This window comes from Pavona decussata, unplaced genomic scaffold (genome assembly GCF_977016875.1).
Source record: "Pavona decussata unplaced genomic scaffold, jaPavDecu1.1 SCAFFOLD_386, whole genome shotgun sequence".
NCBI classification, from domain to species: domain Eukaryota; kingdom Metazoa; phylum Cnidaria; class Anthozoa; order Scleractinia; family Agariciidae; genus Pavona; species Pavona decussata.
The window spans coordinates 3,445,684-3,471,460 of NW_028145758.1; the positions used below are offsets into that span (position 1 = coordinate 3,445,684).

At 38.6% G+C, this 25,777-nt stretch overlaps 1 protein-coding gene across 1 annotated transcript; it reads left to right on the forward strand.

Annotated features, from left to right (window-relative positions):
- The first annotated feature begins 1,002 nt into the window (after nucleotides 1-1,002).
- Nucleotides 1,003-25,503, forward strand: LOC146451719 (uncharacterized). The gene is made up of 2 exons (XM_085098934.1): nucleotides 1,003-1,400; nucleotides 22,573-25,503. Exon 2 carries the CDS (start codon nucleotides 22,595-22,597, stop codon nucleotides 23,366-23,368), a length of 774 nt encoding a protein of 257 aa, XP_084955060.1. The 5' UTR covers nucleotides 1,003-1,400; nucleotides 22,573-22,594; the 3' UTR covers nucleotides 23,369-25,503.
- Nucleotides 25,504-25,777: the final 274 nt, after the last annotated feature.

The window sequence follows — 25,777 nt, forward strand, 5'->3', positions numbered from 1 at the left end:
AATAATAAATTTCTAACTGAATATTCTTCTGTCTTATCTCTTCTATATTAAATATCATAATTCAATTAAAATTCTAAAATCATAAATCAATAAAACCCCTAAAATCAAAAATCCAAGAAATAGGTAATTGCCTAACGTTGTTGCTTAGCATTTGATTTTCCACGTGACAGTATTGTATACGTGCTTGTTTAAAATAGACAGATGCTAACCGAGATGCATTCACTAGATAAATGAAAACACATCAGGATCTCGTGAAAAAGGGGAAGAGGGAGAATCTTGAGAGTCGACGAGAGTTTTTAGAGCCTCAAGCGTGTTTTAACCTTCAAATAAAAACATGAATCTTTTCTGTGTTAGAATAGTTAGAATCCTGAGATAAATTTAGGTTTAAAATTCTCGTTCGCCGTCCCATAAGCTCTCATTGCTGTGCGCTCATAACGATTTTGAACTGATGACTATCGTCGACTCTCTTCCTCAATTCTTCTCTTCGTCTTCCATATATAGCCCACCTCCTTCATAATGAAGAGTCTTGTGAGCTTATAAGTGTTGTGCAATAAATTGGATTTAAATTATTGGAAAATTGAAGTTTTCTTGCTGTTTCAGTGGCAGTGGATTCTGATAACAGTACATAGTCTATGGTTGATTACAGTATAAAAGAATATTCTATTAAATCGCGTGGCCGGCCTTGTAGATTGTGAGTACATTCATAAAGCAATAAAATTTTTGGACCAATTTTTAACTGATTATTAACTAAGCTTTTTACCGCCAACTGACAAATAAGTAAAAATTCGAAATTCAGAAAGTACTCTCTTTTGTCAGCAGGCATACGTTTTCTTAGCTTTTTCTTAATTACTATGGATCATGCACGTAAGCTATTGCTAATGGCTCCTTAGTTATTACGTTCAAATTTATAAGCTATTATTGCCAGTGTCCTTGTTTAGTCATATTTGTCTATGTCGTTTTTAGTTACCACGGGTCAAAAACGTACGCTATTGCCAATGACCTTTCCGCCCACTTCCATATACAAACCCCTCCTGTCTTGCGGGTGCATCGTTGGACCAGAGTATTATGATAGTAGAAGACCGCTCTGCAGTTAAAGTTACAACTGGTGCATTCCGCTTTTGCCAAGAACCGGGGAATTCTATCGGGGTCGTCATCTAAGGTCCAGGTCCACGGGCAGTTACGAGTGCCCTCCATGGGTCCGTTCTTTTGCGTGTCGTTGGACGGAAGTAGAGAGTTCTCCACCAACAGAAAACGTCGTCTTAATCGATGTAGGCAGTGAGTGTCGGTGCTGTTTCGCCGTGGTTTTAAGCGCTTGCAAGAACTAAGCACTGACATTGTTCCAATGAGGATCAGTGCTACAATTGCCAAGGACTGAAACTGAATAACAAGGGGAAAGTAAGGTAAGTACGTACAGTGATAGTATACCCAAAAACGGCTGGTGACGGACTGAGAAAAGAAAGCAGTAGAATATAAATTGCCACCCTCAGGTAGATTTCGAACAAAGTAAAATGAAATAAAAAACAGCGACCGCCGGCCGAACAGAAGGAGACAAGACACTATCTGTTAAAACATCAGGAAAGATCGGGAAATCTCAGTTATACTTGTGACTAACAAGAGCTGGAAAAAGGATTTCTGCATGATACTGTCAAGTTAATCCAAGTCACTAAAGTTTCTATTCCCGTCAACGAAGTTAAGTATTTCCACTAATGGTTAGAGATGGATGGTGATTTGGGAAAATTGATCACTGTGTTCTAAATGTACGATATTTCAACCAGCGACGAGCGCGCGACTTTGGATGTGAGATCCAAGTAGACAACGAGGCGGGTAGCGTCGAGTTGGCTGCAATCATCCCATTGGTCCAACAAGCGTGAGTGGAATAATTGTTTTATTAAAAACAATCAAGAAGCGATTGCTACAACTTGAAGCTTTCATTTTGCAGAAACAAACTGAAGATGATTAAATGGCCGTTGTTTCTCGGGCATGGTATAATGACTGATATCCTATGGCCGATAAGCCAATTAAACTCGAGAATTTTCTAATGATCCAGTTTTGAGTAACATCTTTTAGATAAAATATCTGATTCATTTTTTTAATAACACGTCTTCCGCGTGTTCATTGTACCATCGTGATGTATCTATAACCTTCATGATACCTTTGATTACGTAAAAATGATTGAATCTCGACGTGTATGTATACATCTTAATGTGTACAGTTAGCGCGAAGATTGAGGCATTCATTAGAATTTCTCGATGCACGTTGAAGCTCATAGTATAAGAATCGTTATGTAGGTATGACTTACACTCGGTGTACACAATTTCTCTCTTGCTCTTGCTCTAGACATAATAGATCTTCCGTTTCGTTCCGTTTTGACAAACATATTATATACTCTGGGATTGTACATAGCAAATACGAAGTGTTTTTTTTTTGTTTTTTAATATGCATCGCCAGGTTTAATACAAATTGAACGAAGCTATATGCAAATCAATCTTTTCTCTTGCTCCGTCAGTCAAGTGACATGTGATTTCTTACAAACTTTGTATTAGTTCAAATCATATTTAGAGTATACAGTGTGTCTTAAAACAATTTTTGAACTTGTATATTCGCTCTTGGTGGAATTCATCTGCTTTGCAATGCCGTATTAGAGCAAGACCGTCTGAAGTGCATGGAAGTGTATATACTTTTAAAGGAAAAACGTTTGACACAGAATGGCTAAGTTTAAGACCAACTACTTTTTCTGTTTAAAAAACTCCGAACTAGTTGTCATCTTCTCACTCGGAGAATATTTTCTTAGGCCATGGTAGCGACTTAAATTTAAGTCAGTTTTGCAAACTTCAAAGTTTGCATATGTTAGTAAGAATAATTAGACACCGTACTAGAACATCTCACCATGCACTGAGATATTACACCGATCAACATGTACGCAGTATTTGCAAGTATGGTGTACTTTGTGCGTCCATTCTCGACCCTTTGAGTTCTTTTTATTAGAACTGTGCGAATATTATTAAAAGACTTACAATTGACGGCCGAGGTTTGCGAAACTGCCTCACTTTTTACAGAGAGACTTAAAACATGAGAAAAATCCTTACCTTAGACATGATGTGGACTTGATCAACGACTTCGAAATTGTTCTTCAACTCTTTCAACACTGTTCTTCTTTACTCGATAGCTGCAACCTCTTCTTCTTCTTCTTCTTCTTCTTCTTTTTCTGCTTGCTTTAGTTTTTCTCTGTGTCTCTCTGCAACACTTTAGTAATCTTCTGCATTGGATGAGGCTCATGTGCCTGCTTATATACATTTTGTCGGGATGCCACCTACATATTTGTTTTTGTAAGGTCAAATAGATACAATTTAACAATTCAATATTGGGCAAGGTACAGAAGCAGGAGAGTTCCATTCTGCTGACATACTAATCTATTTCCGTGGACAGAAACGGAGTCTAATTTTCCACGCTCTGCGAGGATGTCACCCCGATACCACGCCTTGGGCCGTAGACCTTCCTAATTTACGCCTGCACGTGCTTATCTATATAATTTTCCGCTTTTTTTTTTCTCATTAACTTAAAATCTTTGTGTCAAAGAGGTTAGGACTAAAAAAAAAAAAAAACAAGTACAATTTCCTAAAATAAACTAAGTGCCTGTTAACTTTAATTGGTAGAGGTACGGATAGCTTGAGAGGAATAAATAGTCAATTATTGTTTGTTGAAAGTAATCATCAGGTTTTTGTAGGTTATCTCGATAGCCTTTGGAATCTTTTCTTTTTTAAACGCAAACGGGAGAAATATTGAGCGTTGGCGTGGCTACTCATGCAATAAAATTCAATTTGTTTTTGTTTTGTATTTTTTCCAAGCAAGAATTCTAATGTGCTGTGTATTTAAAAAATGCGGTAGTTTTAGACCAGCGCGCCATTAATGGAAATACTGTCTGAGTTGGCTCTATTTTTAACTTTAAATTGCTGTGTTTTGTGCGGAAATGAAGTGGATAATTGATCAACGATCTCCGTTGTTGATCATAAGAGAAAAACGAAAGCAACGAACACTTGCATGTAGTATGTATCCGGCATTGCTATCCCGACAATTTTAACGCAAAACAAAAGAAAAAAGAAAGAGAAATACCCGTAATTAGCTTCTGCAATGGAGAAAACTTCTTTTCTCAAATGAAGTCTATTTTTATCTTCTTTTCATGTTAATGGAATGCTCTGAAGTGGAGCACTCAATTTTAAATTTTGTAATCAGATTAAATAGTTTCGGTTAACATTTTATCAATGAGTGGCGTGCTGGAACGGAACGGAGTTCAGTTGAACATGCGATTTCCTCTTTTCTTTTCCAAAAGAAATGAATTTCACTCGCCCACTTTACCTCTAGACAGCCATAGGAAGTGAATTCAAAAACATTACAAATTCTACAAACAAGCCAGGCATATTCAATGTGCTTGTCTATGAATTCAAGTGAGCCCAGATCTCCGGAACTTTAATGTTAATTGAAATTATCTTCAGCAATGCGGTGACTGATGTGCGGCAGATCAGATCGACATTTTGCTCAACTGCACACGATGATGGGATGGGTCTTTACTCGTGGAAAAAAAAAATTATAAAAAAATACGCTTACTTCCTGAGCGACAAAAGGGGAGGAAGTAGAAGACTCAGTCATATGCACGCATGTTGTGTTAAATGTTGCAGCATATCTCGTTTACCGATTCGCTCACATTTATAAAAGTTTAGGGTTTAGAAAGCAGCAGTTTGTTTTAAGTATGTTAAGATATTTTGCTTAGTTAAAACTTGGCCATTCGCGATAGAAACATAATGAAATATAATCATCATCTGTTATTTGCCACTTAAACCACCTGAAAAGATGACACAGGAGCCACATAAATTATGTAAAAGCTGTAGTTGTATGGGCGATTGTTCCCCGGCGGTCGGTTGACAACCGTTAACGGAAGCTTAGAATACTCGTTAATAGTATAAAACAAACACTTCCCGATCACAAAGGGGATGTTACTAATGTGTCCGGAGGTGTTAGCACAAGTTGACAACAGTTGCTATTGATCTCACTCGCTTATTCGATTCGTTATTAGCATACTATCTGGTGACAATATTCAGCCTTTGTTTATAGTATTCAGTTATCAACGATATAACGGTAACTACAGTCTTTACTAGTGGTTGATGACGCATTTGTGAAATAAATTATACGTTCATTTCGGCTCATCCATGATAAATTGTTTCCACTAAAAGTATAAAGTCGTAAAATTGAAGCTATTGCATCATTTTTGTCTCAATTCGTCAGGAGATACTAAAATAAAACTGCTGAGTAACTAGTCCATATATCTAAAGAGCAATATTAGGCATGACATAGCAGAAAAAGGCACAAACAAAATTGATTCAAATCCGCCGTTTTATTTTTTTTTCCTGCAGTCTGAAGCTAATGACTTAGAATCCGTCCTTACCGAGTCGTTTGTCTCGTTTATCCGTATCTGTTTGTGGTTATTTCTCAGTCGTGTCTTTATTTACCGTCATGCATTGTTGACAAAGGGGCAAATTAAACAAGTCAGAAAGGAAAAATATCCATGTCCCGCGGCAACTCAGTGATCCATGGAGAAATTGACGGAGTAATCGACGGAGGCATAGAGCTTTACTTGAAAGCTTTGCGTATAGGTAGGAGTTCTTAAAACCAATGCCATTTTTGAGGAAAAGACGAGCTACTCAACTAAATTTCCCCGAATCCCGTCGAGGAGTGTCCTTATAATGACTACCGGGACGAGCCATTCGTTACCTCATGCAAACTCACACTTCCTCTGTATCCTGTTCAGTATGGTCTTGTTTAACATTTTATTGTTCGAGACATTGGGTAAAACGCAGAGCGTGTAACCGGCATGCATTCAAATGAAAGCCACAGAGCAGCACTCTCTTTTCGTCACGTAGTCTTCTCTTTATCTTAACTTCTGCATGTTTCTTGTGAACACTCTTTTTTTATATATAAGAACCGTGAGAAAGTTGAGGCTAAGAACAGGAGTTCTTAAAGCTGATGCCATTTTTGAGGACGAGCTATCAACTAAATTTCCCCGAATCCCGTCGAGGAGTCTCGTAATAATGACTACCGGAACGAGCCTGGCATTCGTTACCATGCAAACTCACACTTCCTCGGTATCCTGTTCAGTGTGGTCTGGTTTAACATTTTGTTTTTCCGAGACATTGCCGGTAAAACGCAGAACATGTAACCGGCATGTATTCAAATGAAAGCCACAGAGCAGCACTTAGTTCTTAACATATTATTTAAAATGGAAATTAGTGTTTTCTTAAGCATAGTCTTCTCTTTACCTCAACTTCCGTTTCTTATGTAACACTCTTTTTTTTATATAGGAACCTTGAGAAAGTTGAAGCTGAGATTAATTAAAATTTAAGAACGTACTAAGAACTTTACCCAGACTGAGAGTCAGTTATCAACTTTTTTTACCAAATGTTTTTAAAATGAACAGTATAAATATGGGTTAAATAATACATGTAAAACTGAAGCCTATGCCGAGTCCAATTAACCCAAATAATGGGTGTCTTGGTCACGTCCCCATAGAATTATTGAATTACTATAACAGGTAACTTGAAAACATCAGATCTTCAGTAAGAACTTCTTATAGGCTCAAATTTCCAAAGAAAATAAGAATGTTCAGCCTCAGCCCAAAGTTAGACGTTATGTATATCTTATATATATATACAACAAAAGAGTGCAGCGGAGTTAAATTTTTTGGAGAGCACATTTTAGTGACCGAACGTCTTTCTCAAGGGCCCAGTATGAGTGACAGGTAGTTCTGCAGCACTCCGTACATATGTTGCACGAAACCACTGTCTTTTGTGAAGGTCTTCATAAATACTTTTTACGTCTATTAGGGACTGGCTTACAGTTGAATAAATCTCTTTAAATAATGTCGAAAATAAAACATGGACACAGACATGTTGCAACCGTGCATCAATAATTCAAAGACCAAACATTGAGACGAAATTGATTCGCAATTAGCCTTGAGAGTAGAATTAATATGAGGTGTAAAAAGCCCCGTCTACACGAGCAATTTTTATATGGCAATTTTTATGTGGCAATTTTTATTTGCCCGTGTAGATGTTGAGAAATGACCAATTTTGATGTGACAATTGCATTTGCTGAAAAGCTGGCGTGTTAGTTTTTATGTGGCAAATAAAAATTGCCACATAAAAAAATTGCCGTGTAGACGAGATGCCACATAAAATGTGACAATTTTTTCAACGTCATCTGTAGAACCCAGTCCCTACAGTTCCTAACATTTGCGCATCCAGCATGGCGCCATCTTCCTTTTTGCCTTTCCATGGACGTCTCCGCTGTGCGAAATTACTACTGCCGCAAATTAACAACAAATATTTTTCGAGCTAGCCTGCGTAGCAGTCGTTTCCTTTTCCTTCAAGCCAAGCGGGGGAAGCGCGCGAGGGCATTGGGCAAAAAGGAGCAAAAACGTAGGAGCGGGGGGAGGGGCGGGGAAGGAAAGGAAACGCCTGCCGCTAAGCCCAGACATTTTACCGAACGCCCCCAAATGGCTTCGCTCCCTTGGAGCCTACAATGTCACGTCAAATGTCACATGAGAACCAATCATTTTTAACTTCTGGTAAATCTCAGCGAAAACAGAATCGCGGCGGGCAACTTGTTTACTTCAAGTTGCAGTATTTTAGAAGATTGTCTCGAACTTTACGTCGCTCGAACAAAGCGTAGCTAAAATTACCCAAGGCAAATTTTACTTATGTTTTAGAATATCAACTCATTTGCTTACAGCTGGAATTACAGACAGAATGAGCTTGTCCCATATGGCTAAAATACTTCCTCGCGTTTCCAGGATAAATTTGTATTTCGCGTAGCGTGAAATACAAAGTCGTTCTAAATATTGAAAACTTCCTTTTCAGACCGTGGTTAGAACTGAAATTTTCCTGCAAAGTATTTACTTGAGGCCTCCTCAATCTATTTATGATTACAGAGTTTGAGTAAAAAATTTCTTTGTTCGTACGCGAAAAAAGCTTTCAGACCAGCCAATTTTGCTTCCAGCTTTTCGTGTCTTTGAGACCGTCGACAGCCAGAACAAATTTTCTTAAATTTTTAAAAATTCCGGCGGGATTTCGAAAGACGAATGACACCATGTTTGTTGAGACGATAATACCTTGATGTTAATAGACATTCGCTCTTAAAGCAGTTCTTTGCTCCGGTTTCAACTGAATAACGTATCTCCCTGCAAAAGTAGGTTAGTCGTTTCCAAAGCAAAGCAAACTGGAAATCGAAAGGACACTCGCGAGAGTTCTTTTACGCCTCGGCATATTCATCTTTGATAAACGGTTAACCGGATGTCGTTTTGGTCTATGAGTTTGATTGACAGACGATTGGCCAATGGTAATACATCATTGCCTCCCGTTCGCTGACGAACGGCGTTCGGTAAAATGCCTGGGCTCAGCGGTAGGCGTTTCCTTTCCTTCCCCGCCCCTCCCTCCCGCTCCTACTTTTTTGCTCCTTTTTTGCTCAATGCCCTCGCGCGCTTGCCCCGCTTGGCTTGAAGGAAACGGAAACGACTGCTACGCAGGCTATTTTCGAGCCATCTACACGGGCACATTGCCACATACAGTTGCCACATAAAAATTGCTCGTGTAGACCGGCGGGGCTTTAGTTAGGAATAACTGAAATATCTTAAATGTGCAGCGAATATTACGTTTATCAATCAGTTTGTTGTGGCATGGCAAGTAAACAACGTGTTAAGAAAATTAAACTAACAATAAACAGAATACACCATAAAAATTTCCATCGCAGCCTTTCCCTAAAAGACTTGTTCGCTTTCAACGTTTCAGTATCACAAATTGTGTAGCAAATGATTGTTTTTTAGTTTAACAACGTTTTCGTTCAGTTAAAACTGCTCAGTACGTCGAACTGAATATGCGGATTAAGTTTCAGTTTTAGCACTTTGGAAATTCCGGCTTCTTGCCTTCTTCTTTCGTTTTGAGAATAAACAACAACGTTGTTATTAACTTAAGTTTATTGTATTAGCACTTCCCTCAATACCTCTGCAGGATATTTTCCAGTCAGTCATATTTTTAATGATGGCGTGAAGTGAGTGGGTGTCGGAAAGGAACGTGTAGCATGGGGCAATGTGAAGGCGTGGTACCAAGCACTCGACGTGTTTTTGTAACGTTAGACTTCTCGCCGTTTTGGCAAGGCGACAGCAGTAATAATATTGATGACTTTGTTAGTGTTTGCTGTCAAAAGATTACTTTGCAATATCAGTTTTTGAAAACACAGTGAAGTGTGTTCGAGGCTTCCGGTAGAAAGGCTGTTTGACCGATATATTACTCACAACCAGATGTCACCTGGCGAAAGCTTTAGTTAGCTAAAAAATTAAAATAGATCGGAAGGATGTTTTACAGCTGAAGATGAAATATTTGAATAACTGAAAGAGGATCAGTTTTATTGGTAAAACCGGGGTACCTATAAATGGTTCATTTCGTTCAGAAAAACTAGCGTCTTCTTTAGCGATGGGTCACCTGGAGCTTCCGCTATGCTGAACTGGACTTGACTAATTCGTTTTGTTTCCGACAGAGCAAATACGTCGTTTAAGGGACGAAAAAGGCCATACCAGCTAGGATTTTCCACCGGAAAGGCAACAGCCGCTTCTAAATTCAACTAATAAGATTCCATTCCCTAAAACTTTCAGTTATTTAAATTTTCAGCTAAAGAATCCAAACAGCTCAAACCGTGTTACCTTACACAAATTTGCCTTTATCAAGACCTTGGTGATCTAAGAATGTAGAAAACAACATTTCAACTTTATTGTTTTAATGTTCTCGTTGGGTTCACATGGTATACGTAAATGTTGTTGGATATCAAATCTTTGATATCAAGCATCTTGGTTTTGTATAGATTCTTCTTTGAATTTTCAATCCGTTACAACTGCTTGGTTTATAAATGTGCGAAGAACGAAGTTTTGCCATTTGACTTGTACCTGTTTCATCATCATTGTTGTCATACAAAAACCCTCATCGATTTCATGCAACCCTCAGTGACTGAGTAGTTGCACGGGAATCAGTTGCTAGACTTTTGGAAACAAAAATAAAAGAAAGCCGAGAACAAACATCCAACATATTTCGCTAAAACCAAGCTGATGTTATTTTTTCTCATAATAAATGGTCAAATAGCTTCCCTATTGCGCCCCCCCCCCCCCCCCCCCCCTTTCCCTCCCACCAAAGACAAAGGGGAAGAAGATGTAGAGAGAAAGAGAAGAAAAAAACCTCACCGAATATTTATTTAAAACTCCCACTCACCACAATTACTCGCTCGGCAAAACAAATTGCGTCATGACGTCATGACGAATCCGTTACAACCGCTTGGTACGTCGCCGAAACGTCCGAACATTATATCGTTGGTTTTTACTTGCCTGTGGTTTTCTAAAGAGGAAATGACGGGGAGAATACAATTTGTTACAAGTTGAAACATAGTTTTCAAATACAAAGTTTAAATTTTATTGGGCGGTGACAGAGGGGTAATTGGTCTAACAGCAGTGCAACATTCGACACCCAACTGAAGTGTATACATTGAAATAATTCAAATAAACCTCTAAAGTTTTCACATCGAAAAAGTATCAGAAGAGATATATAGGCTGATCAAAGACGTTCTTTTTGTCTGACGTGGATTAATTGAGAGCATAAATACATTAGTCTTGATAAACAGAAATTACTGGTTCATTGAATATTTTTGTATTAAGTGTATTTGAAATATCACGCAATTTTGTTGGACTCGAGTCCTTCAATTTACGGTATTACACATGTGCGTTGGCAAGATTTTAATATTTAGATATTACGTTACAAAATGTCTTAACAATTTAATTTTCAGTTCCGTTTCGTACTCTGGATCGGTGGTTAATCAAAGAGTTGCGTGCGATGCAAACAACTCTCTTGTTCATACCGTCGCACCTATTCCCTCGTTGAACGGAGGCGATATCCGGTTCTTTTAAAGCCATGAACCTCCAGGGGTAAGACTAATCGACGGAACTGCAGACCGCAGAACCACGGAACCTGCGCAACCCGGAGAAATAACAGTTTTGTATTACAACTAGTCGACTCAACTGCTACTAATTTGAATAATCATCAGTTCACAGTCCGCCGAATTCCTCGTTTCCGGTTAAGCTGCTCGTGATTAAATTAATCTGGTGATTTAGCAATTTTCACGATGACGTTATTTTACTTTAACAGATAACAATATCCCTAATTTGCAAGAGAAAACAACAAACTGAGAATTCTGGAGGTTTTTTTTATGCTTTCGTGAAAATGGCCTGTTCCTGAACGTAACATTCTATGAAAGAAACGGAATGGGTGGTTTTAAACTCGAGATCCCAGCGATGTCCCGTGACATCCCGGGCGTGACATACACACCCTGTACATGGAAGTGAAACCGCGCTGTGGGACCGCTGTAGTTATCTTTGAATATCAAATACTACATAAATTAAGATACAGGAAATTTAGAGAAAACGATCTTATATATACAATCAACAAAAATGTGCAAAATTCTGCCATTTAGCAGAGAAAAGTTTCTGTTGGCGGCCCGAGGTGACCGCTATGTATTTTTCTAATTTATATCTTGCACTAATGCGTGGTTCAATTCTACCTGTTAGCATCCCCCCCCCCCCCCCCCAGGCACACCCCCGGGGATTTATGTAGAATTTTAAAATTTTTAAAATTTTTAACAATTTAGTTTTTATTAAATAGTTTTTATTAAATATTTTAAAGTCAATAAGAGATGATTTTTCGTTATTAAACGCATTAACGTAAAGGAAATACTTTCCAAGTATTATGAGATGATCGAGGGCTAAACATGGTGGGTTCAGTTCTCGAATGATTCCATACATAAGTCTTGGGGGGAAAGAACTAACTGAAGGTTGCATAATTGCAAATCCGATTTTGAAATTCAGACCAAAAGATTGACGCTTGCACACATTCAACAAACAGATGTGTAACAGTGTGGTGTGTTGCTGGGCAGAACGGACAGTGCGGAGACGAAACTTCTTTCAGTTTGTACAATAATGAGTCAGTAAATAAGATATGGTGAATGATTTTGTATTGGAACATAATTAATTTTGTTTCTTTTGTAGCTTTAAATGGTAAAAGATAAATCTTAGAAAAATCGTCACGCTGAAAGTTATAATATCCAAACCTTTTTTCAGCAGTGGGACGTGGTAATTTTTGCCGGGCAAGAAGGTCTTGATGTAAAATGTTACAGGAGAGCGGTTTACTTAAAATACATGAGCTTAATGCAGGCGTTGGACAGCTTTCATTTTTGAACAAAAGTTTTTTCCATTCAGTCGGGATGGCCGATACAAGGCTGTGATAGTGTAAAAAATGACATCTTTTTATATGAATTTTATTGGCTAGCACTTCAAACGAAAAAAAAAAAACCAGTTTTCCTGAACGTCGAAGAGATCTATTATCTGCTTGATGCCGTTTTGGCGCCATTTGGAGTAAAAAACGGATTTTCCCTTAACCTTTATAAATCTGTTGTTCCAAATGATTTCCTGAAGCGCGGCTTCTTTGTTTTCAGGAGTGCATTGTTTAATTTCTTGCCAATAACAAATGACTTGTTTATAGAACGACGGAATGTGTTTGTTAAGATTAAGAAGTTTCGTGTCGAAATTACAATTAAACAGCTCTATTCCACCTACATTGGTTAAGAAATAGGTTGGAATGTACTTCCACGGAGCGTCAATTCCGCCGGATTAATGGATTATAAGATCGCTACTAAGACAATAGCGACACGCCTAGAAAAAGTGCTACCACACATAATTCACACTTCCCAGTCAGGGTACATTAAGGGTAGATTCATTGGAGAAAGCATTCGTCAAATAACCGATATAATGGAATTTACCAAGAGTATGCAAATTCCTGGTATTGCCATATTTTTGGACTTCGAAAAAGCTTTTGATTCTGTCGAATGGGATTATATTCAAAAGTGCCTTTCAAGCTTTAACTTCGGTCTTCAACTGCGTGCGTGTGTCGGAGTATTCTATAAAAACATTTCTAGTTGTGTGCTCAACAACGGCCACGCCTCGAAACATTTTTTCTTACAACGAGGTGTACGTCAGGGTTGCCCTCTTTCAGGGATGTTATTTGTGATTGCTATTGAGCTTGTAGCTCAGTCAATCAGACACTCAGACATTATCAAGGGAATCAAGGTTCAAGCTAACCCAGTACGCAGACGACACAACCGCTCTGTTAGCTGATGTACAATCGGTTTCGAACCTCTTCGATTTGTTGACCACATTTGAAAGTTGTTCAGGAGTAAAGATAAATCAATCGAAATCTGAAATGCTTTGGCTAGGATCACTAAGTCACCGGAAAGACGCAATTTTTAACATTCGGCTCAGTCATGAACCAGTATATGCCTTAGGCGTTCACTTTTCTTACAACCACGAAACCGCTGTTAAAAAAAATTTCTTAGAAAAATTGGAAACTGTAAAAAAGACCCTTAATATGTGGTCTCAAAGACTGACATCTCATTACAAGGTAGAATAAATATTGTCAAAACCTTAGCTCTGTCCACGCTTATATTTGTCTGTAGTGTCTTGGAAACTCCGGAGCATTTTGCAGACGAAGTTAACAAACTAACTTTTGATTTTATTTGGAACCATAAACCAGCGAAGATTCGTAAAACAACTTTGATTAAAACTAAAAAAGAAGGCGGTTTAGGAATGAAAGATTTCTGTTTCTTCGATTAACACTTACTACGGTAAAACGCCTTTGTTCCGGAATTGATGTTAGACTTTTCGCCGTTTTGGCAAGGCGACAGCAGTAATAATATTGATGACTTTGTTAGTGTTTGCTGTCAAAGATTACTTTGCAATATCAGTTTTTGAAAACACAGCGAAGAGTGTTCGAGGCTTCCGATAGAAAGGCTGTTTGACCGATATATTACTCACAACCAGATGTCACCTGGCGAAAGCTTTAGTTAACTGAAAAATTAAAATAGATCGGAAGGATGTTTTACAGCTGAAGATGAAATATTTGAATAACTGAAAGAGGATCAGTTTTATTGGTCAAACCGGGGCACCTATAAATGGTTCATTTCGTTCAGAAAAACTAGCGTTTTCTTTAGCGATGGGTCACCTGGAACTTCCGCTATGCTGAACTCAACTGGACTGACTAATTCGTTTTGTTTCCGACAGAGCAAATACGTCGTTTAAGGGACGAAAAAGGCCATGCCAGCTAGGATTTTCCGCCGGAAAGCCAACAGCCGCTTCTAAATTCGACTAATAAGATTTTCTCTAAAACTTTCAGTTATTTAAATTTTCAGCTAAAGAATCCAAACAGCTCAAACCGTGTTACCTTACACAAATTTGCCTTTATCAAGACCGTGGTGATCTTAGAACGTAGAAAACAGCATTTCAACTTTATTGTTTTAATGTTCTCGTTGGGCTTACACGGTATACGTAAATGTCGTTGGATATCAAATCTTGCTAACAAGCATCTTGGTTTTGTACAGATTCTTCTTTGAATTTTCAATCCGTTACAACTGCTTGGTTTATAAATGTGCGAAGAACGAAGTTTTGCCATTTGACTTGTACCTGTTTCATCATCATTGTTGTCATACAAAAATCCTCATCGATTTCATTCAACCCTCAGTGACTGAGTAGTTGCACGGGAATCAGTTGCTAGACTTTTGGAAACAAAAATAAAAGAAAACCAACAACAAACATCAAACATATTTTGCTAAAACCAAGCTGATGTTATTTTTTCTCATAATAAATGGTCAAATAGCTTCCCTAATACGCCCCCTCCCACCAAAGACAAAGGGGAAGAAGATGTAGAGAGAAAAAGAAAAAAAAACCTCATCAAATATTCATTTTCAAACTCCCACTCACCACAATTACTCGCTCGGAAAAACAAATTGCGTCATGAGGTCATGACGAATCCGTTACAACCGCTTGGTTGACGTGATGTCATGACGAATGGCGTCATGACGTCGCCGAAACGTCGGAACATTATATCGTTAGTTTTTACTTGCCTGTGTATTTCCAAAGCATTATTAATTAAAGAGGAAATGACGGGGAGAATACAATTTGTTACAAGTTGAAACATAGTTTCCAAAAACAAAGTTTAAATTTCATTGGGCGATGACAAAAGGGTAATTGGTCCTACAGCAGTGCAACATTCGACACCCAACTGAAGTCTAGAAATTGAAATAATTCATATAAGCCTCTTAAGTTTTCACATCGAAAAAGTATCAGAAGAGATATAGGCTGATCAAAGACGTTCTTTTTGTCTGACGTGGATTAATTGAGAGCATAAATACATTAGTCTTGATAAACAGAAATTACTGGTTCATTGAATATTTTTGTATTAAGTGTATTTGAAATATCACGCAATTTTGTTTGACTCGGTGCGTCAATTTACGGTATTACACATTTGCGTTGGCAAGATTTTAATATTTAGATATTACGTTACAAAATGTCTTGACAATTTAATTTTCCGTTCCGTTTCGTATTCTGGATCGGTGGTTAATCAAAGAGTTGCGTGCGATGCAAACAACTCTCTTGTTCATACCGTCGCACCTATTCGCTAGTTGAACGGATGCGATATCCGGTTCTTTTAAAGCCATGAACCTCCAGGAAAAAGACTAATCGACGGAACTGCAGACCGCGGAACCACGGAACCTGCGCAACCCAGAGAAATAACTGTTTTGTATTACAACTACTCGACTCAACTGCTACTAATTTGAATAATCACCAGTTCACAGTCCGCTGAATTCCCCGTTTCCGGTTAAGCTGCTCGTGATTAAATCAATCGGGCAATTTAAGTGATTTTCAGGATGTCGTTATTTTACTTACAACTCTCAGAATCCTCTTCGTTTTTATTTTCTTAGTTAAATTTTGTAATCCCAGTGAGGTTTAGATAACAATATCCCTAATTTGCAAGAGAAAACAACAAACTGAAGGAGTGTGGTAGTTTTTTTATGCCTTCGTGAAAATGGCCTGTTTAAACGTGACATTCTATGAAAGGAGCGGAATGTGGTGGTTAACGTTTTACAAGTGTACTCGAGCTCGAGATCCCAGCGATGTCCCGTGACATCCCGGGCGTGACATACACGCCCTGTACATGGAAGTGAAACCGCGCTGTGGGAACGCTGTAGTTATCTTTGAATATCTGGTTGTTTATACAAAGAACTATCCCTAAAACTGAGAGCTTTGTATTTTAAAATTATCGGTGATTTTGAAAATATGGCATAGCAAAGATCTGAAAACTGCAACGAGAAGAACTGGCAAGGTCAGGCCACGCAGAGAATATCAGCCACAAACTCAAAACGTTGTAAACTTTTACATCGCATCCTACTAAGGCTGAGTTTTGTAAAATGCACAATTTATAAATAAGTGTATTACAATATACAATAGGTTACTAATGCGACATAGAGGGGATAAATGTGTTCATAAAACAATAGGTACACAAGGCCGGGCGATTAAAGATTAAAGAGGCGCTGTGTCCTGAGGTCGTATGGAGGAACTGATCAGTGTTAAGGTGGCAGCAGGTGATGGAGCTTATGATCAGTATATTATAACTTAATAACAACACAGTTTAGAATACTAAAGGGAAAAAAATCTACAACCTTACGACAAACACTGCAAGGTCAGATCACACACAAAACTTTCAGCCACAGCCTCGCTAGTGGCACACGTCCTGAGCGTAAATTAATAACCACACCCCGAAAAATCATTGTTTCAGTAGCCTTCATATATGTGAAAGGTTAATTGAAAAGGTGTTCTTGACTCAAAGTTAAAATTATAATTGTAGTGAGAATGATGTGTAAGTGACACAGACACACTCGGAAAAAATAAGTTCGAGTCCCCCAACAGAACTCGAAATAATTATTAAATTATTGAATTTATAACTGTCATTGATAATCACGCAAATAACACGAGGATCTGTCAGAGAACAAAATAGAATCGTTTCTGTATGTTAAAAATAAGAGACTGGAGAGTGCATTAGTGTTTTTCCGCATGGCCAATCAAAGGCCGGTATCACGCTAGCCGCACCGGATCACCTCCCAGGCTCGTTCCACGTTATTCAGGTGAGGCACTCCCAACTTCCTAGCGCTCTTGACAAAACAAGGCCTTGCCAAGATTACAGGGTTTCCTTTATTATGCTCGCAGAATGTTTGGCATAATATTGTACTGTAGTGATAAGACTAAAACAGATACAATCTAGCTAGTGGCCACAAAAGCTGGTGATGCAAGGCCCGGACACAGGGTTCAACGTCAGTTACACATAATCGGCTTCCGACAAACTAATCGAATTAAAGGCATAGACTACGAGCATTCCCTTGCCATAGTTTTCTTTAAAACATGAGGGAACCATGCAATCGCGAGCGAAAATTGCAAGTTTGATCCGGTTCGAATTCTTTAGCTGAAAGTTTAAATTGCCGAAAATTTTAGGCAACGGAATTATATTCCCCGACTTCACCGGCTGCTGTTGGCTTCCCGAAAATGCTAGAGTTAGTTTTCCAGCGCTGCCGACTTGAAAGTTTGAGGCAGACCTGTCGCTTAAGTAAACGCCAGTTTTTCTTCACAATTTGGTCCTATTTTCTGATGCGGTTAATGTCTTTCCGAACAGATATTTTGGTGCCCCTGGCAATTCTATTCATACTTTGCTAGTACGTGCTTCTAGAACCGCTTCCTTGTTGAACTATGGAACAGTCTACCCGCGCACATAGTAGAGTCAAAATCTCTAATGAGTTACTTTCCAATCTGAGTTATTTAGCTACTTAGTTAAGAATTGCTAGACTTTTTACTTTCTATTAAATGTTACCATTTTTTTGCATTATTCAACTTTATCTATTTATTTTTATAGTCATTTATTGCATGCATTGTTGATAGTTCTTTTTGTTCAGTTCCTTTCCTTTTAATATTTAGTAAAGTTGTTGCGATATCTGTATAGATTTTACTGACTTAATAAATGTAGATGTAGTCGATGAACTGCAGCACGCTTGTAGTTTATTAACGAATTTTCCAGTTACCCTGGATAGTTCAAACACCTTGCAAAAGATTTACGGGCTGGAAAATCACATTCTCAATTGCAAGAGACGTTTATTCACGGCTGGCATGTGCAAAACTGCACTTAACCGCGAGGGTGTGTGGATTGCCCCTGTCAATTTTAGTACTCGTGCCCAGATTTGACCGTAAGTTTGCCATGATATTCCAGCGGCAGGGCTTGTCGGCAGCAAAAAGGGGCGCGATTTGAATTCAACAATAAATGAATTTGTCCGTGAATGAGTTGCTCAGGAAGAGCCGTACATCATCCGATCGTTCTTGGCATATCAGGTGAGGCACGGAAAGCGTGTGCTTGAGTTTCAAGGTAATTTTAGCGGGGTTTTCGAAGTGTTCTCGTCAAATGACGGGTCAAATTGGACTTCAAGTTTTCCAATTACTTCAATTCTACAAAGCACCGTGATGCTGCACGTGGACCAGCCGGATGAGAGATAAACAGCTCAAAACGGCTTTCGGAGGATCTGAGAAGCTACGAAAAATTAACAACAAAAAAAAAACCACACCAGGTGAGCTTTTTCATTGTAATGCCAGGTCAGAGCATTATTGCCAGCAAATAAAATTCTGAAAAAGTCTAAAAGTGCTTACCTAGCGTGTTTTTTTGTTTTGTTTTTCGTGGCTTCTCAGAGCCTCCGAAAGCCGTTTTGAGCGGTTTATCTCTCATCCGGCTGGATTTAATCCAAGTTGACTAGCTCACGGATTGATATTATTATAATGTGATTACTGAGATTAGAACAGTTAAGACCCTAAAACTTCTTTTTTTCTTGTCAAAAAATCGGGTGACGGATACTGCCGTCCGATTTTGTACCACGTGATGTGTTTCGTCCAATGAGAGCGCGCGGAAATTTATCGGTGGGTTATAATTACCGATAGTTTCACTGTTTATCGATATCGATATCAATTTATGACGTCATCATCCAACAGTTTTCTGTGATGTTATGACCTACAACTTTCTCCAAAGACTTCTTATGGTGCTAGTATCCATGCCCGGTTACAGAGACCGTTACACGTTGAAACTTTTAGCTGAAACTTGTGTGCAATGGCGCTGCGAATCAAGTTTCAGCAGGCGTTTCACCGTGTAACATCGTCGTTTTCTTGAAACTTTTTCGAACTTCCGTTGCGAGACAAGTTTCACGAAAAGTAGAACCGCTTCCTACTTCTGCAACGGCTCGCAACGGTCGCAGTGGTGAAAAATCAAGAGTTTCACCATGTAACCACTTCGTGAAACCTGTCAGTTTCGCAGCGCCGTTGCACACAAGTTTCAGCTAAACGTTTTGAAGTTTCAACGTGTAACGGCGGCTTTACAGGGCTGTGAGAAATCTTTCGAGCGGTAAAATATTGGTTTTCGGCACTAAAACAACCTTCAATAGTCATATGAGCGGTCACCAGAGCAGTATCGAAACGGATCCAAACAGCCGATATTTCTCGTATCGATATTTTTCGACGAAACCCAGTATCGATGATATCGAGTATGGATTTGGTATCGATATCTCGCCTACACTGGACCGTGGTGTGAGCGGGAAGATTTCGGCTTCTTTATTTGCTTGCCCATTTCCAGGTAAGACAAGCTGTTTAGTTTAGCTTTAGCCATAGGAGAGGTCACTTAAGAACCTACTACCGTAGTCCCGCTGTCGTCAAACGATGAAACGCTCAAACCGGAGTTTAGAAGCCGTTTAGGATTCGGCTTATAGCGCTATGTTGCCGCCAAAACAAACTGCCATCTGGTCAATATGACCATTCCTCGTTTTCTAAACGTGTGATCCCGAATCAAACTTTAACAAACTTCGTGACTGCGGGAGCGCTAGTGTTACATCGTGACTCAGTGTAATGTACTCGAACATAGAGCACCTCGAGCGTAGAGTGTTTGCCGACGCCATTTTGCGGGCATTTTAAAGAATTTCTGGCGCGGCTAAGCGCAAACCACAACCCGGCCAGGTTACCATCGCAATTTGATCCAAACTGAACTTTCAGGTAAGCTAGATTTTTCATTTACAAGTAAGACATTTTAAAAGTTGGATTCACGTCTCGGCACTTAATAGTTATCTCTGTACTGAGTTCTTAAATGACATGAATTCGAGAAAGAAAACAAGTTTGTGTTTTCAACGTTTTATGTCAGGTTTTTATCAAATAAACGTCGCTATTTCAAGTCCGACGGAATTCAATCTTGAGCAAAATTTGCATACACCGGGAAACTTGAGTTCAGTGCCGAATCAAATTTCAACTGCAATGTTCATTCAATATTCACTGGACGGAAATATCTCTGCAGAATGTTTTCCCTTTCTTCCAGAAATCTTTTTTGTGAAAGATTGCATTGAAGAAAATACACGTTTTGTGGCCGCGGTAAAGATTCTGTGGAAATAAATTCATCGAACACGACAGCGCTGCATGCGCGTTGTACATTTCGTCGTGCCAGTAATAAATTTCAACCGGAAACGAGCCTGTGGAACTACGAAAAGGCCATGCTCATCAAAATAGTTGCTATGTTCAGAAACCTTTTAATCTCCTCATTTGATGCTACAATTCGAGTAAAGAGACTTTTATTTATTTCAAACTCGAACTTCAAACGATAGTCAGCCATGCAAGGCATTGCATGAGACCGATTGATCACGCAGCGAAGTCGAACTTCAAAGAAAAAATACCTGTCACACGTTACTTTCGTTTATCAGAAGGTTTAAACAGACAACACTTCTACCAAAATGACGTTTTCCAGAATGATTCATCGTTTGCGCTCCTTTTTTCCTGGATTATACTTATTTTTCCGCAGTGGCGACCGAAAAATTCGTGTCAGCCAACTTTGTGCCTCGCTTACGATTTTTTCGTGAATTCCCTTACAATCTGGAGAAATTCTTCATAGGAACACCCCCGAACTCCTCGGAAATTTCCGTCTATTAGCCCCCTCCCCCTGGGAATTTCCATTGACCTTCCGTGGGGGGGGGGAGTGTATGGATATTTCTGGAACCGCACAATCTGGTTAAGTAGGGCAAATATTCTGCAGAAATTCTACAGGGCAAGATTTAAGCACATCCTTCTACACTAGTTATACATACAGTCTTTAAATATTCAAAGGAAACAATAGGAATTATAATTAATAGAACTTGTTTTCTGTGTTTGGTTCATTCACTCCACCTGACTATGGAGCCAACTAAGCATCCAAAATTTATTGTTAGCCTTTACATCATTTGCATTATTACATTTACTGTGTAAGAGCCTTTTTCTTGGTTTAAAGTTAGTGATTGCTGACTTTTTCAAGTTAGTCTTTTTTAAGGTCGTCTTTTTATTGAGTGGAATAATTTTGGCAGGAACCCTTTTAGAGATGTAGAGAAGAAAGGATTTTTTTTTGTATTAATTTCTAGCCTTAATATAATAGGAGATTTTGAGTCTAGCAACTTAGCATCATTCACACCTCTCTGTAACTAAAGCCTGATTAGACTAGGTTTCGGTGCCAGGGCTCTGCGTCTGGGCACTCAAGGGGAATTTGCTAAGACTCCTTGGTGCCCAGAAGTAATTATGCTCTTGTTTGTCAATTTACACCCACCATTTTATCTTCTGTACATAGGAAGGCATGAGAAAAAAAGCGCGGGAAATGACAAAAAGGTATGTTCAGACAAGTGTCTGTGCCCGAACACCCAGCAGCACTTAGTCTGAACGGTCCTAAGATACCCGAGTATTCGCCCTTGGATGCTGATTTACTGTCAGTGATTGTTATGCCCGTGACGTTGTTGTTGTCATGGTACCATGGCTTAATGATAACTAAAATTGTAGGATAATGCTTGCTTTAAAGGGACAGTATCACGGTATTTTTAGTAACACATCGAAAATCGGAAAGACGCTATTCGGTTGATAGCAGCCAAGATATAATGACAAAATATTCCATTAAAAGACTATCAGAATGCAAAGAAACTATCCAAGGATATTTTCGCCGGCAGATGACCAAGATAGAGAGGGGTTCAAATTTGAAAACGTCTGGTGGACGTCTTCAAATTTCGCTGTTGTAACGCACTAAAAATCGCCGGTTGTACTATATTTTGGTTCAACCTTTCGTCTTAGAATCACTATTAATATTTCTTTAAATTAGCGATTGAGAAATTAATTAACACAGTGTTCAAAGTTTAAATTTAGTGAATTTTGGCCAAAAATCATGATATCTCCCATCGATCTCCCATGATACTGCCCCTTTAAGAACAAAATATAAAGTCACCAATGTTTGTGGACAGTTTACACTGTGGTAGTCGACTGACTCACAAGGAACCCAGGCTCACAACAGAACTATTTAACAAGAAACATCCAGTATTTGGGCGTGTAAGAGTGTTCTATACGTAAAATACTGTAAACATGGTTATAACATTACCAACCAGTCTCATCAAATTAGTGTTACCAACTTAACACTTCTTAGCTGTTGGACAGCCTTTCAAGCCAAGATTTGTCTTTTTTGGGAAAAACGTTGACAGCATTACTTTTCGTCAGCTTTTCAACTTTATTCAAAAGCTGAGGTGTTTGTAATTCTGTTTCAGATGCCGTCGTAAACAGCTGAACATGTTGAGTCATAAAAAGGGCCAGTTAAACGTATGGAAATGTACAGTATGTGAAAAGCGTTTTGGTGCGTCTGGAGATCTAAGAAAACATGAAAGAGTTCATACTGGAGAGAAGCCTTATGAATGCAAACAATGTGGCAAGTGTTTTAGTTTATCAGGCAATTTAAAGAAGCATGAAAGAGTTCATACCGGAGAGAAGCCGTATGAATGCAAACAGTGTGGCAAATGTTTTAGTGTACCAGGTAGTCTACGGACACATGAAAGGGTCCATACTGGAGAGAAGCCTTATGAATGTAAACAGTGTGGCAAGTGTTTTACAGTATCAGGAACACTACGAAAACACAGCAGAGTTCATACTGGAGAAAAGCCTTATGAATGCAAACAGTGTGGAAAATGTTTTAGAACATCAACAAATCTAACGACACATGAAAGAGTTCATACGGGAGAGAAGCCTTACAAATGCAAACTGTGTGGGAAGTATTTTAATCAAGCAGCAAATCTAAGCACGCACGAAAGAGTTCATACCGGGGAGAAGCCTTATGAATGCAAGCAGTGCCACGTGTTCTTTACCTGCGTGGGAAGTTTACGACGGCATGAAAAAGCACACAAGTATGCTACGGAATATATTCAAGATAACACATTCATAGAAACCTGCACTTTGATAAAACCCCACTCTGGTCATGTTGAAAAACACATCTGCTGGATTTGTCAAGACGAGTTGAGTAGTGAGGTGCTTCTTCATGGTCACTATGAAAATCATATGAGAAGTGATTAATTTTCAGTTTTAAGCCGATTTATCAATGAATTTGATTTGAGAAGTTATTGTTATATTTAATACATGGTGAATTAAACTGAGAGAGATCCGAAGGTTCCAGTTGGAGTTATAATGTACATGTACCCCAGTTGACTTGCGCACAGTGCAGGTAACATGGGCATCTTGTTAATGTGGGCAGTTGTCCTGGTCCTGACGGATATATTATTTATGCTCAAATTAACTCACTCAGTATAGGCATCTCATTAATATGAGCATTTTTTTCTTGTTCCAAGGTTATTGCCAGTGAGTAACTGGCCCACTGAACAATGCTTACAGTCAACCCACGTCACGCGTGACCAGTATTCCCGAGAATGAAATGAACATTCGAATTTCTCTTTGTAACGTTCTGACGTGTGAATGGAATGTTGAACATTTCTGTGGAAATCTTTCCAAAAAAGACGGATTAACTAAAAAAAGATTCAAAATACTTGGGAAACAATTGTTATTCTTGAAATGCTTAATGTTGTAATTTAAAAAATAATTCATAGCTTTATACCGTCAATAAACTAGGGAAATTTCTACGGGAACTCTGAAATTTCGTTGGCGATTTTCAAAACTGACATGTAAATTTCAAAACCCATTCATATTTCAAAAATATCGTTCACGCGTGAGGTGGATTTACTGTAAAAGACGGATGAGTTTTAGTGCCACCTTACATTTGTGGTATGGGACTGAAGGGAGTAATACCTCAACATTTTAATTTCCGGCTGTGAATTTGGAAACTAAAACATTACAGTCAAAGCCTAGTGTTATGGACGCCCTCGGAAATAGAAAAAGTGTCCGTTCATGTTAAGAGAGTGTTTGAGTAACGTGGGTTTAATTTAAGGAAAATGTATCGGTCAGGTCATAAGGTGTTGCCATTCAGCTGGTGCCTGTGATGCTGAATCGGCTCTTGGCTAATTGAAAAAAAGATTGGCACGTAGTGAATTGAAGGCCTCTTGGTATGGAAGTATGGTGTGAAAATCTTGATCTGAACGGTTGTTTCTCCACGTAAAGTTCGTACTTTAGCAATTCATCGTTTTGGTACAGAGCAAGATTTGAAGTTCTCACAGATGCTAAAACGTTATCAGGAGAGTAATAATTCTTAGAGAGTTATTATGAGGAAGAAGAGACAGAGCTCTTAATTTTCTTAAATATTTGTCCATTGTACCATGAGTTTCCATAATGGTAGAAGAACCTGGAAGGAAACAGCCAACATGAAAGATGATGATAATGTGCATGTACCATGAGTATTAGGGGAGTTAATGTTATTGTTACAGTTTGCTACATAGCAGTTAGTTTTGTTTGTGACAATTTAACGGCATTGAAATTTACTATCTAATAATTAATTAATTAATTTAATTAGAAGTCATAAGGATAATTGTAATAGTGTCAGGGACCTTCTGTAAAACTGATAAATCACCTTAGTATAGCGTAACATGTAGTTTTTCTTTTCTCGTTTTTGTGAACTTGAAGTTAGTATAGAATTATTAACATGGTAAAATCATAAGCTATATAGAAAAGCAATGTTAAGGATATTATTTCGATGTTACTGATATGTAACCAGTGTGGATAAGGCAACACAGTGACGCATGCGCAAGACGAACATAATGACAGACGTTACGATGCAAACTTATCATTCGTCTGTCGTTCCATCTTTTATAATTTTATTTGTTTAAATGTGTTTCATACATTTCACTTCCATCGTCTTATCTTTGATCATTTTGTCGCCTTGTAAACGAGTGTTGAACTGTTCATTACTTATTCCCTTGAAGTATTAATAGTCCTCTAGTGGAATTGTTCACATTATAAACGGGTTCAGGTTATCTTTATGTTACTTAATTAGTTCTTGAAGCGATTAAACATCATTATATTTGTTGTTTTAGTGATATTTTAAGGAGAAACTATTCCCAGTGCCGAGACTGAAATGTTAGTAAGCCTGCAAGCTGTAATTATCTGCTGTTGCTGTTATTTCCGTCGAAAAACTGAAGTGATTATCACCGTCTATAACAGAACGGTGCTCCACTGTCATGAAGTGGATTGGGTTGTAGCGAGTGAAAGCCAACAGAGCTGGCAGATGAAGGGAATGGGCGAGACAGGTTTTCCAAGGAAGTATGGCCCGGTGTTTACATTACCCTATATTATTAAAAGTTTGGATCCTTGGTTCCAACCTCTCTTGGAATTGTGAATCCGCTAGGAGGACCCAACGAGAGCATTTCAGTGAAATAGGTAAAATGTTGACTCCTGTGCTCCCAGATGGTTTTCTACGCTTTTAAAGAGAGATTTGTGCAAGCTAATACCGATTGATCTGTTCGGATAATTGCTTTAGCTACAGAAAGTGTTAGGATCCCCGAAGTTACCAGCTGTTGTTGGTTGTGTTCACGCTGACCT